The 20,533-nt window shown below is 39.8% G+C and overlaps 1 protein-coding gene across 28 annotated transcripts in view; it reads right to left on the bottom strand.

Annotated features, from left to right (window-relative positions):
- The window catches only part of Nrxn3 (neurexin 3), a 1,637,399-nt gene that overhangs the window by 830,174 nt on the left and 786,692 nt on the right, over positions 1-20,533 (bottom strand). For 18 of the 28 annotated variants that reach the window (XM_052738656.1, XM_052738661.1, XM_052738645.1 and 15 more), the window contains 4 exons: positions 15,069-15,450; positions 13,343-13,533; positions 12,369-12,542; positions 7,682-7,708 (listed from right to left, as the gene is read on the bottom strand). In XM_052738656.1, the coding sequence (XP_052594616.1) occupies positions 7,682-7,708; positions 12,369-12,542; positions 13,343-13,533; positions 15,069-15,450 (774 nt within the window). The remainder of the gene's footprint in view (positions 1-7,681; positions 7,709-12,368; positions 12,543-13,342; positions 13,534-15,068; positions 15,451-20,533) is intronic. The other 10 variants (XM_052738658.1, XM_052738664.1, XM_052738651.1 and 7 more) reach the window with 1 other exon arrangement.

Here is a 20,533-nt window from a genome sequence, read left to right as displayed (position 1 = left end):
AATTTCTGTTTCCTCAATGATTTGATATGAATAGTTCCTTATACCTGATACACATTGGTATTTTTTACTGGATCATTTGTTTGCCAATTACTTAATTGATTGGGTTCCTTACACATTTGAAATATTTAATGTTCCCTCATAATCTATAGGTTGTGTCCATACTCTATTAATTGTTCCATTGCTATGTGGAAGTTTCTAGTTTTGTGCAATCCAATTTCTTTATTTTCTTTTGTTCTCTGTATTTTGAGTATCATGCAAGAAACCAGACCAATTTTATAGAGTAATATCTTATGTTTTCTTCTAGTGGTTCTATAGTTTGGAGTCTTATGCTTAGTAAATATTTATACCACTCTGGGTTGATTTTTATATATGGTGCAAGATAAGGTAAGTTTATTTTGTGGGTACCAAATTGCATCAATGTTATTGAAAATAATTTCTTTTTTGTAGTATGTTCATGCTACTTTGGTCAAAATTCAATTACATAAAATTGTACATTTATTTCTCAGCTGTCTGTCCTGTTTAATTAATCAATGTATTTGCTATGCAGTAATTGAATGTGGTGGGGGAGTTTTTCAACAATGTCTTCCACTGTATATCCTTTGATATTAGCTCGCCTTGACTAAACCAGATTAAAAACATAACAATGGCTATGAACTACATAGCATGCTATTAGTTGGGTGTCTTAACTCCTAGCTCTATTTTTCACTTTCTTAGGAAACATCAGGTTGTATGTTTCCATAATTATTTTATTAGATAGTAATCTGAAGGCTGATCCTTCTTGATCTGGAATTGCTTTTCTCTCCAAGAACTGTCTCACACTCTCATTTGATGACCAACCCTCTCCAATTCAACCTCTATAGCACATGGCACCTGACTTTGTCACCTCCACTTCCTGTTCTATAAAATGAAGTTAATAGAGTATCTTTTATATTTCTAGACCTTTGAAATAATAAAGGTCAAGATCCTGGTAATAGAGTGTACTGTCCCTCTCCTAATGCTTAAGCAGAACTTAATCAAACGTGTCTCAAAATCCCAAGTTAAAGCTGATTAATATTGCTAAGACAGCACCAGATTCTACCTTGAAGGTAGTGCTGTGGGATGTTCTGTATGCTGTGAAACTATGTTGCTCTGATTGGTTGTTAAATAAAATGCTGACTGGCCAGTAGCCAGGCAGGAAGTATAGGTGGGATAAGCAGACAAGGAGGATTCTGGGAAGAAGGCTGAGTCAGGAGACACCAGCCTGCCATCCAGGGAGCAGCATGTAATGGCACACAGGTAAAACCACAGAACATGTGGCAACATATAGATTAACAGAAATGGGCTGAGTTTACGTGTAAGAGCTAGTCAGTGGTAGGCCTGAGCTAATGGCCAAGCAGTTTTAATTAATATAAGTCTCTGTGTGTTTACTTGGGTCTGAGCAGCTGCAGGACCAGGCAGGACACAGAAAAACTTTCAGCCACAAGGTAGAACTGAGGCCATGTCAGTGGTCATCAAGTTACCAAAGCTTCTCTTACCAAAGATACCCAGTTGCTCATGGCTTCTCAATTGGCAGCTGAGATGATCATACTGCCAGTATGATGAGCGGCAAGACGTTAGTGCCAATTTCAGTAACACCTCAATGCTCTTTAGTCACTCTATCCCCCTCATGATACACAGAGTATACAATACTGGGGCATGGCATGAGAAGTAGTTGATGCTAAGATGCCCCCATGCAGTTCTTTTCCCCAGTAGCCTTTGATCTGGGGTCTGTTTTTAACCAGCAACATCCGAGATAAGTTGATTTGTTTCATTATTGACTTTAGTGATATATAATGCTCCCAGCATTGGCCATTGCAAGCTACAGCATGCTTTGTCTTATCAGTTGGCTTGCAGAACTGCTGAGAATCTCTGTTATGAAACTACTGAGAATCTGTTATGAAACAGTCCACAGGACACCACACTCACCAGTGGTTCATAAACCAAAGTCTATGTTCATATGGTAAGAGAGAAGTGATATCCATGACAATAATGAGACAGGAGTTCACCTTGATCCAGTTAGAGGAGGTGTAATAAGGGAGACAAAAATAGCTGTTATCCTTCTTACTCAGGCACCCTATTTTGGGAGTGCCTGGACCACAGATGCCCAATAATGACATCACTCCTTTTTTTTTTTTAAAGTCAAAAACAACAAAGACCTCACGAGTCAATGTGACTTTAAAAAATGCAAACTAGGACCTCATTCTCAGATTTCACTTTTTCCCCTTCAGCACTTAGTAATGTGTTGGGGCAACAGAGGGTAAGTAAAAATGAGAGAGAGAGAGAAAGAGAGAGAGAGAGAGAGAGAGAGAGAGAGAGAGAGAGAGAGAGAGAGAGAGAGAGAGAGAGAAGGATGGATTTCAAAGGACAGGCCTAGCAAAATAAAGGTAACTTAAAATACTTTAATAAATGTGCTGGCTAGTTTTATGTCAACTTGACACAAGCTAGAGTTATCTGAGAGGAGGGAAGCTCAACTGAGGAAAATTTCTCTAAAAGATTAGGCTGTAGGAGAGCAGGTTGGACATTGTCTTAATTAGTGATTGATGTGGGAGGGTCTAATCCATTGGCGCCACCCTTGGGCCGGTGGTCCTGGGTCCTATAAAAAAAGCACGCTGAGCAAGCCATGAGAAGCAAGCAAGTAAGCAGCAACCCTCCCGTGGTCTCTGCATCAGCTCCTGCCTCCAGGTTCCTACCCTATTTGCGTTCCTCCCGTGACTGCCTTTGATGATGAACTGTGATATAGAAATGTAAGCAAAATAAACCCTTTCCTCCCCAAGTGGCTTTTGGTCATGGTTTTTCATCACAGCGATAGAAGCTTTATCTAAGATAATGAGTATTGAGTAAATAGCATAAGAAATAATCAAAACAATATTTTATGAAAACTCTCCATCATAAAGTCATTCAGATGCTTTCTGGCCATCTAGGGATTGTATCTACCTGGAGGATAGGCAAATAAAAGCTAAAACATAAAACATGGTAGGAAAAAATATAGCTTTAAAATCCAGTTCTAGCACTATTAGTATAAATGTGGCCTATCTAAACTTAGTCTCTACATCTTTATAATAGAGATGATTTATTCTACTGGACGTGGTGAGGATTAAGTGAAATAACATGAAAAGCCTATAAATGGGAATAACAGTAAAGGTCACGAGAAGGCGGGGATATAGTTTGCAAGTCTGTAGCATTTCCCTGCACCAAGACAATATATGGCATCATCAGTTCTCCTCGCTGGTAAAACTGGGCTTTTTCTTTCTGCTTACATAGGGTACAGAGTTGTGAGATGTACAGAACTCAACCCATTATGAAGGTAGTAGGTCATATTAATGCAATCCCTTGTGCTTGAAGGACAAAAGCTAGAACCACTATGGGATGTTCAGCTTAATTCTTGTCCCTCTTTATTATTCCCTATAAGCCAAACTATTTTTGAAGACTTGATTTAAGTAAAGAGTTGCATTTCGTTACATAAAATACAGTGGAGAATGTGATTCAGCCCTTAACTTCGAAGAAAATGGGGTAAGGAACTAACTGTATGCCTTATAACAAAATTGGAAAATTAAAATGTCCTCAGCAAAGTAAAGGTAAATGTCAGATTCTGCTAAAAATGACTTAATAGTGTGCCAGTGAGGTGGCTCAGTGAGGGGTAAAGGCACTAATGGACAAGGCTGATGACGCTCAGCTTTTCCCCCAGGACCCACATGAGTGAAGGAGAGAACTTGCTGTCAAATGCTGTCCTCTGAACTTGACATGCATGTGCCCATGTGCATCTACTCACCTACCTGAGTAAATAAATAAATACAATTTTAAAGGTTAAATTAAAAAATGAAGATGCCTTCACAGAACGTCAGATTTTTTTAAGGCATTCAAACCCAAAATTATTGACACTCTCCACATAGCCAACTTATAAGTCTGAGCTTATAAATCTTCCCGTCACCCTGCTCTAATTAATTAATCCTGAATGCCTCACCTTCCTGCCTATCTTCACACAAGCTACCATTTCTCGAAAAGAAGACATCAAATTCTAAAAAGAAGACACGTTTAAGAAAGCCACAGTGAACAGAAGGAAAAAGCGATTGTGATGAACAGGATGGCTGGATAATGCATCGTGTTTATTCCTCGCAGTTTATCACCTGCCTTCCTCCCAACAGAGAGACTTTTGTTTCTTTCATAGATTTTCAGCCTCTTCCTTACATAAAGAAGATTTTTAGAGATTTTTCTTCTCCAGTGATATTCCCCTTGCAAATCAAAAGAAATTATAAATATGCTTCCATGTGTTCCATAGGCATGATTGTGCTATCCAAGACACATTGACACCAAGACAAAACCTTTTAGCCTGATGGCATCTCCATTGCTCCACTGAGGACACACAGCCCTCCTGCATCCTCATATAGAGCCGGTGTGAATTTGAAATAGTCAGTGAGGTGGTCTTTGCAATCTTTTGTCGCAATGTGTATCTGTTATTAACTAGAAATACAGCATAACAGAGGGAAATGGAGCAAATAGGAAAAAGAGCAGCTCGCTTTCATCCTATGTATCCAGAGGGTCTGCTGGGAGGAAAATGTTCCTTTCCTTGGCCGGTAGAGTAACCAGGCCTAAGAACTTGTCCCTTCTCTCTGGAATATAGACCTTCACTTTTCTCATTTTGCTTTCTGCCTTCAATTCCTGTCCTTTTCATCCATTTCTACTCTGGAGGGAGGGGAGGGAAGTATTTACATAATACAGACTGGACCCCAATATCAGTTCCCCCCTTACAACATCTTCAGTACTGCTTCCATGGAAAGTCAGCCATTCTATCTCCACTCCCTGCCCTTAAATCATCTCTCACATCTTCATATGCATATTATTTCAGTTCAATTGAATTGTCTGTAGTTTCCTGTACCAGCCAAGTCTAAAATGAACTTCCTCTATAATCCACCTGGAAAATACCTAGAGTCAGCTAAAATTCTGCCTGAGAAACTATCCCTAAACGCTTACCTTAACCACTCTTAACCATGCAGACTAGTTAACTTCCTTCGTGCTCACATGACACCCTGTATAACTCCAGGATAACAGTTTTCATTCTGCACTATATTCATTGGCTAATTTACTGACTTCTCTGATACACTGAGAGCATAATCCACACTCCTTGCTAAATGTGTGATACACAGGAAGAGCTGGCAGACTTCCTGTTAAACCAAGCAGCATAATAATTAAGGAAGTTTTTTAAAATTATATAAATAAAATGCAATATACTAACAAGAGTACTCAAGCTATTGATTATTAACCCAAACTACAAATGCCACTTCTCATAGCTCATTCTTATGTATGCTGTAGAGTCCCTTTGCCTCTGCATTGCAAACTGCATCATGTCTGCATTATATGTCTTACTACCCCTTGCACTTAATGGTAATTAGTACTATCTATGCCCGCAGTTTGTCACTGAATATGTCAGCTTATGAGTAATATCCACCAATGTCAAGGAAATTAAAACTGAAAGTGAGTATATCCTACAGTTAAGTTGGCATAACACAGGGAAAGAGTAAGATAATCCAAAATAACCACAAGCACAGAAGCTCTTGAGATAAGCAGGAGAGTTTTATATTACAAAAAGGAAATTTATGGCACTATAGGCATAATTTAAAACTCATATTACTGACCATGCTTTTATAAAGGGGAATGTCAAGGTACTTTGATGTGTTTTCTCCCCCAGTATGTATACATTTGGTGGAAAATTTGTAATAATCAGAGAGATCAACTGCTCCTTTATGTAACTGTCAAAAACTATTCCTCCCCCTTGGCATACTTTTTGTGGTCCGAATGTGCACTATTCCCCCATAGGTGTAGATGTTTGAGCACTTGGCCCTGAGTTGGTGGAGGTTTTGGAAAGTTGAAGAATCCTTGGGAAATGGATCATTCCTGGAGGAAGTGGGTTATTGGGAACAAGCTTAAGGTTCCTTAACTTGTCCCAAAGTCCTGTCCACTCTCTGCTTCCTGACTGGAGATGAGATGCAATGAAACCAGCTCTTAGTGCCCTGCCCGTGTCCCTTCCCTGCTGTGATGAACTGTACCACTTTTTAAACTGTGAACTACGTTAAACTCCCCTTTCATAACTAGCTTTCATCTGGCATTTTGTGGTGACAATGAGAAAAGTTACTAATACAGAGTATTAATAACTTTTAAATTATAATAAATTAATAGGTACCTTAAGATGATTTGCCACATACGGAGTCCCCAATGAAAGACTCCAAGCTAGCGTTTAGAAATTCAAAAGCCATGTACTCAGTATATTGAAGAACAGTAAACTTGAGCGTAATACATAGCTTTCTCACTTAACCTATTAAATCCAGTCCAAAGGAGCTTTACCCACTTCAGGCTATCTCATGCTGTATGTTGAATCTTCCTCCTGCTTGTCCTCTGCTTACAGAATATGTCATGGCCCCTTTTTTGGCAACTGAGCATCGTGTCTAACATGACAACATTACCACAAAGGGCTACCTGCTTTAAAATGGAATGATGTTACAAAGCATGCTTGAAGTTCAAAGTATATGTTCTTTTCTTTTTCACTAATTGTAATATATACTGGGACATATTTTAATTTGCTATGAAGAGAAAAGGACTGTATCTAATCAAATGGCATTATTAGTTATGTCCCCCCAAGTGGTAGACACTAGTGTGTCTACCCACTTGGTATATAACAAGGAAGTCACAGCAAAAGAAATGATCCCAGAGATAAAATATTACTTTTTTAAAAACTACCTTTGCCTTCACTACTTCTAACAATTTGGTCTGATTGCAGATTCTGCAGCGGCCATCTGAGGCTTTGTGCCCTGCTTGCCTTAAGACAGCTAAAATGCTCTGTTCCTCCCTTGCTATTCTGAGTCAAAGCAGCCTGACCCAATAGGAATGACAAGCCATTACTGACTTTGCAAGGTGTCTCTTTGAATGACAGAAGCAGCGGCTTCTGCCTGCAGATATTCACGGCATCTCCCAATCTCCCAGGCAGGTGGTTTTTTTGTAGGGTATTCAGGATAAAACCAACAGATCCTCTTCTTCCCCAAGAGTGCTTTTTTTGCTTAGATCACACAATAGAAAATTAAAGTGCTCAACCAAAATTCCCAATAGAAAATATAAATCTCTGCAATGTTTTAATGACATGATTATCTCCCACATGCCTAAAATATTCCTTTAATATGAGCTGAGAGAAAATGATACGGTCATTCATAAGGTCCAAGCACTTGAATGTCCCACTCTAGAAAACGACCTTCCTGACCTAGAGAGTAATAAATTAGGAACTCAAGTAGTCTTTTCTTCCTTTTCAAAGTTCTTCCTCTATCTGTGCTGAATAAATTAAAAGGAACCAGACCCACGATGACAAATATTGAGAGAAACATTAATCATTTCCAGAATCGATCCTGTTGGGAGATAGTCATAGTATAAGAGGCTTAAAACCTCTTTGGTCCTACCCAGAATGGAGTAATGTTCTTATCCCCATGATATATCATTTTATAATTATTTTCATTGTGTACTTTTTGGTTTTCTGTCACCCTTTTGGAAGAACACTGGCTTCAGCCCCCTCCCCAACAATGGCTGTTCTCTAAGAGGTCTGACAGCTAGAAGCCCTCTCACATAACAATACCAAGGGTCACACAGGGCATCTTTCACTCCAAAGTGGTACAAGAGCCTTCTCTACCTTGCAGGTCAGCTTTGGTCAACGCAACTTTGTTAGCAAAAGAACAGAAAAAGCGAGAACAATAACCAGAGGTTAGTTAGAGTTGAGTCAACTGGGTAACATCACAGAAACAAAAATGCAGTCTGCATAGCCAACATCACGCAGACAGACACTTGAAATGCTCAACAAGGTCACCAGAGACAGCACAGACAAGGGGATGCACAGACCAGGGCAGAGCAGGCCTCCGGGGAGCCAAGTCAGCAGAGCTGGGACAGGGAAAGAGTGAACTTGACAAAGCACAAGCAATGGGCGAGGAGAGTCTTCCCACACATACACAGCCAACCCCAAGACATACAGCCAGGAGAGAAAGGCAGTGTGTGGCCAGACTGAAAGACAAATGTGCACATTCAAAGCCCACAAAAATACTTTGGAACATTTAGGAGCTGAGCGCGGGCGATTCTCGATCACCCCAATCCCTTACACCCTTGAAAATGCCACCAAGGAATATGGCACCAGAGTTATGCATTTCTATCCAGGTGACCCACTGGGGACACCAAAATGCTGAAGTTGTTCAATTTGTAGGAATATAACCAAATGTTTGTGGGCAAAAAAGGCACCAAGTGTATGTCCTTTTTAGTGATTCATGCTAGTTCCAGAATGAAGCACATAATGTTTCCTCCCAGATGTTTACCTTCTACAGCTGGAATAGCACCTCTGCTCAACACACCTTAGATTCTATGGCTAAGCTAATCTCAACATGGGAAAAGGTGTTTACAAGCCAAGTGTTAATTTAGGCACTATTTTAAAAAATAATCCTTTCCCCTAATAAGAAGCCAAAAGTCACAGCTAGAATTTGGCTAGAAATCAGACAATTTCTAAGTCAGAGATATAAAATCAAAGCCTACTTCAAGATCATTCTTACAAACAAAACAAAACAAAAAACCCTGAGAACCAAAGAATACCAAGTTCCTAAATTTGAAAAAAATTTCTAACTTTTTTTTTATTTCTTATGCAAATTCTTGGTGGATCAAATAATGGGAAAATAATACATTTATTCCTTAGGGATTTTAAAAGATTTTAAAATAACAATGCCACTGACTTTTGTAAGAACATACGCTATACAGTAGTCTGTTTAGCCTACATATATAAAAACACAACATATTCACCATCTTAAGTAGATTCAGGTCAAGGTTTTTGGTAATGACATCCCATCCCCAATTTGGTTACTATTCTCTATGAAGAAATGACACCAAGTTACACGCTCTCTTTCCCATATATCCCATGTGCCTTATACCTTAAGACAGTCTTAGGAGTCACATGCTGTGTGCAAGAGACTCATGGGAAAGGAATCTTTTGTAGTCTCTCGAAGATTTCAGGCCCCTTTTTCTTCCCTCCTATCTTTCACTGCATTATTTCCACAAAACCCTAAAAAGGCTCCAAGATCATCTCAGAGGCCTTATCCACAAAGCTACAAACTACCAATGATAGTAATTTATGCCTTAACCTACTTTCTGGCTATTTTTCCTGGCCACTTAAGCTAATTATCTAAGTCATTTGTGTACAATAAACAAGGAACCTTCCTCCCTCCCTTGGTACTCACCCTCCACTTCATCCCACCCAGTAGGGAAGTCTTAATGCTCGGTGGGCAGCCATCATAATTATCTCCATGGCAATAGAGTGCATGCGATTAGGCCCACGGGCTTTGCCATGGATGGATGGGAGAGCCATCAAGTCGTAGTATCCGGCTTTGAACAATCATGGCACTTAGAGAAGGGTTGGAGTCCACCGTAATGCATGTGCTGAATCTCACAAGCTGATACTGAGCTTCAGGGAAGCCAGTCCTCCCAATGTGACGGGTAATTTCCTTCTGCTAGCGTTCTCGCTGTTTCCCCTAAAGCTCTCCTGAGTAGGGCTCAGCCCTTCCTTCTCTCTTTACATTTTGTAAAAGTTAGTTTTAACCTCTTTTTATTCCAGTCCTGTAGCTTCATTTCTTTATAACCTCAAGTCTGACCTCTATAGAGCTGTACTTCCAATACAGCAGCCAGACACACATGTAACAACAGAGCTTCAAATGTGCGTTTTATGAACTTAGGTGCTGCTACAAATATAAATTACTCAAGCTTCTTAAGATTTAATGTACTCAAAAGGATAAGAAATACCCATTAATCACTTTATTGCACACACTGAAATGCTAATGTTTGTGATAAATAAGATAAAATAAATAAGATAAAATATAAAATGTAAACTAATTTCCTGTTACTTTGTAAACTAATTTCCTGTTACTTTACACATTTTAAAACACAACTATTGGGAAATTTTAATTTTATGTATGACTTACACTACATTTCTTACTTTCTTTTTATTTTTCTCACATGTGTGTGGTATGAGTACATGTACGGATACTATGGGTATGCAAGCACATGTGTAGAGGGGCCAGAAGCTGGTGTCAGGAATCTCCTTCAATGACTGTGTGCCTTGTCTATTGAGGCTGTCTCTCACCTGGACCCAGAGCTTGCTGATTCAGCTAATGTACCTGGTCAGCTTGCTCCAGGGATCCCATCTCTGTCTCCTATGCTCTGAGATTGTGGATGAGCTGCCGCATATACCCAGCATTTACGTGGGTGCTAGGGATCTGAAGTCTGCTCCTCATGCTTACACAGCATGTACAAGCATGCCTTGCTAAGACATCTCCCCTGCCCCTTCTACTTCATTTCTATTGGGCAATACAACCTGAGGATTATATGGATTCTTCCTAACTTTTCAACCGGAATAACCTAAGTCATAAAAAAAAAACATTGCTGTGTAAATAGTACCTTGTCCTTTCTTTGAAAAAATTTCAATTGTGTGTGTGTGTGTGTGTGTGTGTGTGTGTGTGTGTGTGTGTGTGTACATGGATGTGAACGCAGAGTCTGTGGATGTAAGAGGAAAGTGTTGGATCCTTGGGTTTAGTGTTACAGGTGGCAGTGAGTCACCTTATCTGGGTGCTAGGAACTGAATTTACATCCTGTGTAAGAGTAGGATTGCTTTTAACTCCTTAGCCATCTCTCTATCTCTGTCTTGTGTTTTTAATATATAATTTCATACTTTAATTTAACTTGATAGTGCATTCTGGAATAAGCTCAGCTCCTGTCATCCCAAACTTTCTAAAGTAAGATTCTTAGTTGAATGCCAAACACTTCATTTTTTCTTGCATTTTCCTTTAACATCTGAAAAACTATGAATAGACCAGTAAGTCCAAAAAATTTTTGAGTTGAGTGAAATTGTGCAGCATTTTCAGGAAAACACAAAATGGCTACTTCAAGTGCCTTTTGATTCTTAACTTCTTGCCCATCACACACACACACACACACACACACACACACACACACACACACACACACACACCCCATATTTATGGCCATTAGAATTAAAAATGTATTATTGGATAAAGGAAAACTGGAAGCAGATCATAGGGGTGACCCTTCTAATACTAGTCCAACACAGACAACCAACTCAGGCAAAGGGAAACATCTTTTTTTTAGCACAAGTTAGCCTGAGAAGCATTTGCAAAATTCTGCTTTAAAGGAATGAGTTAACTCAAATGGAAGTTGCTTTAAAAGTAGTGTTCATGAAGTTGAACACAGGAAATAAATGAACAGTTTTGACATGGAAAATGGAAAACGGATGCAAGAAAACACAATGCATTGCACAAAGGACCATAAGGTTCAGCCAGAGGCAAGAATAAGTAATCTTGGTGACTGTTAGGCAACTCCTCTGCCTGTAGAGGACCTGCAGTCACTTCTCCAGCCAAGTGTATTCACTGCTGCCCTCTACCGGCTCAAGCTAAGTTGTTCTTACAGTCATCACAGCTCTGGAAAGACTAGTTCTTTTCAGTGTCTACAGAAACAGGCTGAGCATGGTTTGTTGTGCAACGTGGGTAGACATGCAGTGCTATTATGTGTCTCACATGAGATAATATTCAGGAACAATAATCCCACGTTTATCCAGTACCCACTATGTATCAGGCATTTTGTATCTTTCTGATTTAGTCATATTACTTTTGAAGGTGCCTATTATTGTCCCATTTCCCAAAGAAAGAAAAGATAGACCTAAATGGTTAAGTAAAGTAGCAAATGTCACCTGGACCTTAATCCAGGGCTTCCTAATGAGGATGCTGAGGATATTCCTCTACAGCACACTGGGGACTGACAAGCAGAGCCTGATCCAGTAAGTACTCAATAAATATTAGTCTCCTTCCATCATCGTGACATTCTGACATCATTTCTCTGTCTCCCAATGGATTTGCATTAATAATCCAGCTATTGTTAGCCAAAATAGGAAGCATTTTATAAATGGTGATATCAATCTGGACTCTTTGCTTTGTCCTTTACCATTATTAAAATAGAAATAGAAATCTCTAGTGCCCTTTCAGCCACTATGAAAATAAAGGCACAAATTGGGAGAAGCCTGATGCCCACAACAAGGAAGGTACTTCACTGCTGAGTATGTGAACCTGGAAGGACATCTGCCAGCATACCTTCTTAGAGCTCATGACACATGTCTGGCATACTCAGTCAGTGACAAGAGGACACTGATTAGGATGCACTGTTGGAATGAGTGAATGAGAATGACAAAGAATGGGTTAACTGAGGAAAGAGGCACTGGCAGAGCAGCAAGGAGGCTTGATGCTTGTGACGAGGCTGTGCCTTAGAAAGAAGAGAGGTTCTACCTTCACAGCCCCGCTCGATCTGTCCACTCCTGTGGAGAGCATCGTTGATGAGATCAGGCAGGCGTCCATTCAAGTCTACAGAGGCTAGACAGCCCTGAAATCCATCCCGGGAGGCCACAAGTTTTGGGAGGTTGCTGTACATGCCCTGAGCTAAGCCAGCCATGTAGAGATCACCTAGAAAAGAAAGCACAAAATAAAAGAGACCGAGTAGAGAAAGGATGTGGTAGCCATGTCCACAAATGCTTAACACCTTAGACTATTCCTTAGATGATGATAACATGACCATGGGGTGCATGGGTCAGTTAAAGTAAGAATAATTACCAGACTCTCTAAATTGCTAATATCAAAAACCCAAATATTTCTTCTAGGTCATTCATTTGTGTTCAACATCTCAGAGTTGGAATCACCATATCAACTGTATGAAGTAGACACCTAATTAAAAGAAGTAAAACTTAACCACATTTTCAACAAAACAACCATACGTTGAACAGTTTTTATGTATTTATTAGAAATAATATGTTGAGAGTTTTACAGACATCCCATCAAAGGTCTAACAACCCATAATTAGAGTACCAACTACTATCCTTCTCTTGGTTTATATATCAACATGCAGTACTCAATATGGCTAAGGCATTGTTACCAGTGTCACCCAGGCAGAAATGACTTAGATGATTCAGAATCCCCCCAGCCCCCTTTAAGGACCCTTCTACATTTTGACATATTCTTGACTTATCATCTCATCTTTCAGACCCCCAAAACACATTTCTAATATTATCAGAGATGATGAAGCATTTTGAGGCATGCTCTGCATAGAAACTGGGTAAGTGGCTTTATGGTATAAATCAACACCTTTCCAATGGAATATGTGTGGAACAAAACATATGGCTGGGACTCCTAACCTGGAGTTTCCCTGTGGAAACAACTTTTCTGTTGAGAGATGGGCTGTCAGATACAAACTTCTGTATAAGAATTACCTTTCAAATCCAGATTTTTGGCACCATTGATGACCTGAGTGACTACCTTGGTGTCCACTTTCAGGCTGTGGGTATTACTGTTGTCCCGAGTGATGACGACATTGTGCCACTGGTTGTCATTCAGGGGGCGGTCACTGTTGCCTTTGATCACATTGGGACCATTACCAAGATCAAACACATAGTGTATATACCTATGAGAAGGGGGAAAAAAAAGTATACAATCACTTCAGGTACCATGAAGTGGTTCAGTGACAATCACATATATATCAAAAACAAGGGGCTTCAACTCTCCCACACTAATCCAGCATAGCATAGTAATTAAATACACTTATAAGAACTGTCAGTAATTATGGGATCATACTTCATTTCAGTTCCATATTCACAGACTGATAGAGTCTTCTTTCATTTTTTGGATCTTTTTTTAAGTCAAGACTTTACAATATAGTACAGGTTGGCCTGGAACTCACAATCTTCCTTCCAAAGACTCTAGTGCTGGAATTATGGGCATGGACCTGCACCCAGCCCAAAGTCTACTTCTTTAATGGTTCATAGGAAGATCTAGATCTAAGAAGTGGTACAGCTAAGACCCTACAAAATACAAAAGAACAACAATAATAAAATTCAATCAATATTGGTCAATGTGTTGTTTGTTTGCTTAAGACAAGGTCTTATGTAGCCCAGGTTGACATCAAATTTGCTATCTAGCTAGGACTGGCCAAGTCTCAGGATAGTTTATCATGCACACCTGATCTGACCTCAGTCAGGAAATGAAGTAGTAGTTCAACCTAAGTTATTTGCCCGACTTGTGATCTCAGTCAGCTGGTAAGAATGTCATCTCACAGAGACAAGATCCTCTTGTTCCTACCATAGCACTGCTGGATTTACAGGCATGTGAGACCACACCCACCTAGTGTATGCAGTGCTAGGATTGAACCCAGGACCTTGGGCATGCTGAGCAAGCATTCTAGCAAACCAGCTACACCCCCAGTTCTGTCTTTGTTCCTATTTCACTACTTTACAATATATTATAGCAGAATAGGGGAGAGAAAGAGAGGTTTAAAAACTAGAGTCTTAACCTCTGCAATGTCCCTAAATTCAGGAAATTCAATTTCATGGTTTTGGTTATTAGGGGACTGTGTCTATGCTCTCCCCTTAAAATAAAAATTGTAATGTTAATAATAGTGTTGAAAAATAAGTAGGTTTCATTTCTTACTATGTATCTGCTGATTATAATTAGTAATACCCAAAAGATGTGTATAATACACCACAGCCATAGTTTATATAAAAAAAGTTTATCCCGTCGGGCGGTGGTGGCGCACGCCTTTAATCCCAGCACTCGGGAGGCAGAGCCAGGCGGATCTCTGTGAGTTTGAGGCCAGCCTGGACTACCAAGTGAGTTCCAGGAAAGGCGCAAAGCTACACAGAGAAACCCTGTCTCGAAAAACCAAAAAAAAAAAAAAAAAAAAAAGTTTATCCCACAATAGTTTCAAAGGACTGTATTTCATAGTTAAAAGATTTGTAACATCAACTTAGTAGAATTTCATTAAATAATCTTAAGGATCCTTGTCCTTTCCAGTCCTAGTCATTTGTGGATCTTTACTATCAAGGAGTGTACTAACAGGGACAGAGGTTGGGGAGTAAAATGGACAGTGTTCTTCACAGCCATAGTTTACATGATATTTTAGTAAATATAGCCAGCATCAACTAAGTGATTTCTCCTACTTACCCCTTGACCAGCTCAACTGCAATAAAATCATTGCCATCGCCACTATTGAAGAGAATGAAGCCATCAGCTGAAGTGGTCTTGAACTGGAAAAAGAGGTGCATGGAGGTGTAAGCCTGGAGGGTGGCAAGGGTCAGGTAGCTGCTCTTGGTCTTGAAAGTGACAGGGTCAGCGATGATGTTCCTCAGTCCAAAACGAGCCTTCAGTTCACAGTAGTCAATGTCCCCATTTTTACACAAATCAATGTAGAGCAAGCCATTGAACATGAGGCTCTGAAGATGACCAATGAAACTGGAAGGGACCACAGAGATGTAACGCTTTTCAGTCATGATACCAGTTTCAATATTATGGAACTCCAGGCGGGTGTGGTCTCCCACCATCGTACCTGTAAAATCAGAAATGAGGTAGGAATGGAAAATGTTACTCTGGTTTTTTCACAGCCACCTTATTCCATCTTACAGGAGGAACATGTTTCTAAGTTTCTGAGTTCTGTTCCAGAAAACAAAATACTTGCCATAGTTCATAGAGCACACCTGACCTGACCTCAGTCAGGAAGTGAAGTAGTAGCTCAACCCAAGTTGTCCTCCTGACTGGTGATCTCAGTCAGCTGCAGAGAACGCCATCTCATAGAAAGAAATCTGGGAGCTTACTGAGAACCCAAGTTAAAGGACATTGCCATTCATCATCTTCATTCAAGAAACAACTCAGGAGGCAGAGGCAGGCAGATCCCTGAGTTTGAGACCAGCCTGGTTTATAGAGTGAGTTCCAGAAAAGCCAGGGTTACACAGAGAAGCCCTGTCTCAGAAAAAAACAAAAAACAAAAACAAAACAAAACAAAAAAGAAAAAAAGAAAAAGAAATCATGGAATCTAACTACAAATCACAAGAGATTATTTTTTTCCCTGACCAGCAATTTCTTGTAGTAAGTCATTACTTGGTATTTAGAAAAAAAATTGTTTTTTTCTTTTGTAAAACATCTGTTGATTTTACCTGTCAACAACTGGTCATGGTTTCCTAAAAATAATAGTCACTGTCTCTTTTAGAAGCTACACTTTATACTTGAATCCTGTGGACTGGATAAAGTTGGTTGATCATAATCAGGTTGGATCACAGAATTCATCTCTATTCATATAACCATAGACTTTGATCTAAAGAGTGAAACTGTGGTCCTTGAAGGTTGGAAGGTTGGTCTGTGTCCAAGCACCTGAACAATGGAGCCCCAAAATCACAGTTGAGCACTCCAACGTGAGACCTGAATATTTCTAACAAGTTCCAAGTTACCAATTGATGGATCATTTTTAGGAGGTGTGTGTGTGTGTGTGTGTGTGTGTGTGTGTGTGTAGTAACAGTTAATGAAAAAGAGGCCTTGAATCTGAAGGAAAGCAGGGAAGGGTAAATGGGAAGGCTTAGGGAAAGGAAAGGGAAGACAGAAGTGTTATAATTACGTTTTAGTCTCAAAAACAAAAATGAAGGTTCAAGAGAAAGGAGCTGAGATAAATGCTCTTGGGGTTAAGAGTTTTATTAGGAGATTTGTTAATTCCACAGACAGCATGGCAGGGGTCCCACGTGAAAAATCAGTTCAATCAGACAAAGTGGCCTTCTCCTTAAAGCTTTCCAAGGGACGAGGGAAGGTCCTACACTGCATAGTTAATACATATTTTATAGCATGTGCTGTGGTCAGGTCATCCTTGATTTTTGGATGGTGAGGAAAGGGAGGAAGATTGCAGGGTCATCACAGTTGCTCCCGCCAGCTCCTCTCAGAGAGCGTGAGGATAGCCAGACTGTAGCGTGCATGGCCTGATCTGTGAGACCTCTGTCTCTTGATGCAACAAAGCTCACGTGGCTGATTTAGGCACCCATTCTTAAGAGCACCCAGTTGATAACCATGCAAGCTGGCTGTATGACACTCAGTTGCAGAACGTTTGCTGGAACAGTGAAGGAAATCACATTGCAAGCCAGCCTTGTTAAGGAATGAGAAGAAAGTTTGGAGGTGCTGGAGGCCGTGTAGCAACCAGAGGGCACTGAACTGACCAGAGGAGACGCCAACCCCAAAGGCTAAGAGAAAATACAGGAAAACAAACATCGTTTTGGTGTCTGAAACTAACCACAGAAAATCTGGACTTTTGTAAACTACATCAGGCTTCATTTCACACCCAGAGCTCCTCTGGGGTACATTTCTGATGTTTGTTATCAAGGGTGGTCCAGTTGACTGAGAGCAACAGGCATAAACTTTTGGTGACCTTTGTGCGGCTAGGGTGAGTGCAGTGATGGTGAATGAAGAGGGCTTGAAATAAACACAGAGATGGAAATTGTACAAACAAAACCAAGGAAAACATTATGAGTATGGCCGAAGTTGAATGTGGCTTCCTCAACATGTCTGTAGGAAATTCATACAAAGCTGTAACAAACTGTGTCCTCACCCTTGAACTCCGTCCTGATAACCCTCTTCTATAGTGCAGCCACCTTCTAGTTTAAGAAGCTCCACTTGCAAGGCACTCCTAGAATCCCCCTACTTACTTCTTTTTCTAGAAGACAGGGGTTGATAAAAACTAAAAGACTAAGGAAGTTTACAAGGGAAACTGTGTGCTCCTTGTCCACCCCCTTAAACTATCTATTTCTCTTAGTTAGATCAAAGCAGCTTGGGAAACACCCAGCCTACTCCACTAACCCATGATTTCGGTGCTAAAGAATCCAGTCTGGCTCTTGTGGAGACAGCCAGCATGACCCGGAATGGGGCTCATGTGAGCATTCTGTCAAATTCCGAGGTTCAGTCAAATCAAGCGATGGTTTTACCGTCAGATGTCTCACTGATAAATAACATCTGATGTCCAGCCATCTTACATTTCTTTCTCTCTCTATTGGTCCAGAATTTAAGCGTCAAAGAGAAAGGGTGGTCATGGGTCTTCTTGGATAATTTAGCTTGAGTCTAAGAGATTCAACCATGTCTGAAAAATTTGTTCACCTCCTTGGATTTTAAATATAGGTCCTGCCTCCCGAGACACAAACTCAGAAGTGATTCAAAGATTTGCAAATGAGCATAGAAATCAGGGATTAAATTTGATGAGCTTCTTGGTGGTGTTTTGACAACTAGTGTCAAACTGTTCTTTTAATATAAGCAAAAATAAAATAACGATGTTCGTTAAATACATAAGTTGTAGTTAGAGCAAAAATCAAAATGCAACATAAATTGGTTAACAATTGAGTAACTAGGAAAAGGAATTAGGACACGAAATTACTTAATATTGACGATTGTACTAGTCGTGAAATGAACACAAGCTAAAATGCACATGTTTTAAAACAGTGAAGAAACTGACATAAGCACCCAACTCCAGTTTGGCCCTATCTCTTCATAGCAGGTGTGGGGACCAGTATAGAACGTGGCAGGAAAGGGAATCACAGACAACCTGCACCTAGTCAGAGAACTGTCGGGTGGGATGTCACTAATCCTGCCTCACACACATCCTTTCACATTTTCGTCACAATTCTCCAGCCTCACTAGATCCAAACACTTTTTTCCACATTCTCAGAACATTTTAAAAGCATATGCCCAAATACCTTATTCTAGAAAAATTTCTGAAACCAAATATATTAGACAACTAGTGCATATTTAATTATTGATGATTAGCAATGTACATTTGCTTATCAAAAGCTCCCAATGAGCCTTGCAATAAAGAGCTTCATTTTCTTACCTAACATTTCATATTTTCACTTTATCAACTTTTTATTAACATGAGGAATAAGTTGTTGGTGGGAGATTTTGACAAATTATGTTTTATTCACACTGTAGGTGGGGGAGAGAGAAGTGAGTTTGGGCTGGAACAGTGAAAAGAGGAGTGATTTTTGATACTAGCCATAAGTTCTGGGCCAAGTGTATGGTTTGAGCACATTAGGTCACTATTCTGAGGAGCACAAAGCAAACATTCTTTTAATTTGTTCTTAATAATAGAAATCTAGCCTAATCAATCAATCAAGCCTTATTAACTGTCGACTGAACTTAATACTTTTCCAAGAATACAATTATATAATAATAAATGAAAAATACCAGTTTGGAGACTATTTCTTTCTTGGCCTTCGATGACATGTGAGCCTGGCCTATTCTTTATGTCATTTGTACAGACTAGTTAGAAATTTGGCACACTGGGGGGACCTTAAACAGCATGAAAGGGATTACTAAGAAAGCCAATATGACACCACTTACAACCATGTATATTTTAGATTCATTGCCTGATTTTATGAAATCTATAAACTAAAATTCAATTCCCAAAGCTCTTTTCACTGTTAAAAAAAAAAAAAATCAACCACAAAAACACCAAACAAACAATTAAACTCTTTTCTCCCCAATTTCTTTCTACTTTGTAGCTGTTGTCTTCCAACAGCACTAAAGTAGGGGGTATGGCGGAAAGTAAAAGAATTCATTAATTTCAAATAAAATTACTGGATGACTTGGACATTCCACAGCTTAGCCTTGTGTTCTAATTGTTAGCGCTAACAGAAAGCACAGTACATAATTGCCTTTATTCCAAAGGTTCTATAAAAGAACACTGTGCAAGGCCAGGGATTACTGTACCCTTAGTTCTGCACTTCTTTGTGACTGTTCTCAGGGCCTGTGTTTTGTGGTTTTCAAGGAAAATAAATGGAACGCACTGCTGAGTGAGACTGGGTTGAGAGTGCCACCTAGTGGCAGCTATTTATAACATGCTGTGAATTGCCGCATTCTGGGATTTAACCAGTCAAATCCAGAGGAATTAGTGCTGCTCACAACCAAAGCATTTGCAGACCCCAGTCTGATCTCACAGTTCATGAGGACAGTTTGAATAATTAGTGCATATTGAAAGTGACTTCTGAACAACAAAGTCATTTTTTTTTCATCTCATTTTCTATATTCATTTCATACCATTAAGTTACCCTGAAGGCCTATAGGTCAGAAAGTACTTCCAATGACTGAGCTGTGTCGTTGTGGAAGTGGAGTAAATGGGATAATTGGGATGGCTCTGTGTGCCTTCTTTTTCTAGGGTGGAAGAGACAGAGTGCCGTGGCAGACATCCTGAGATGTATTCCCCCACCTCGCCCTACCCACTTCATTATATTTTGCCTGCACGGGAAGAGAAATCATTTTCTTTTGATGGATTGTGAAGTGCAGCGAACTGTTTCCTTCCCAGGAATCTCACAGACGTGGATTTGAAGCTTAATTACACAGCTTTAACTTCCCCATTCCTCTTCAGTAAAATGACAATAGGAACATTTATTTTGAAAGAATATGTTGAATTATTGAAGATTAAAGGAACTGATAATCATAAAGCAGCTAACACAACATCTAATGGTGACTGAATATATGCCGTGTGTTTTTCCTCTGTCTAGACTCTCTCTCTCTCTCTCTTTTCTCTCTCTCTCTCTCTCTCTCTCTCCACACACACACACACATGCACACACACACACACACACACACACACACACACACACACACACTAC

Source organism: Peromyscus californicus, unplaced genomic scaffold, assembly GCF_007827085.1.
Source record: "Peromyscus californicus insignis strain IS unplaced genomic scaffold, ASM782708v3 Scaffold_15__1_contigs__length_86483966, whole genome shotgun sequence".
Lineage (NCBI taxonomy): Eukaryota > Metazoa > Chordata > Mammalia > Rodentia > Cricetidae > Peromyscus > Peromyscus californicus.
Note: the sequence above shows the minus strand (reverse complement) of the source record. Positions and strands in the feature narration are given on the sequence as shown.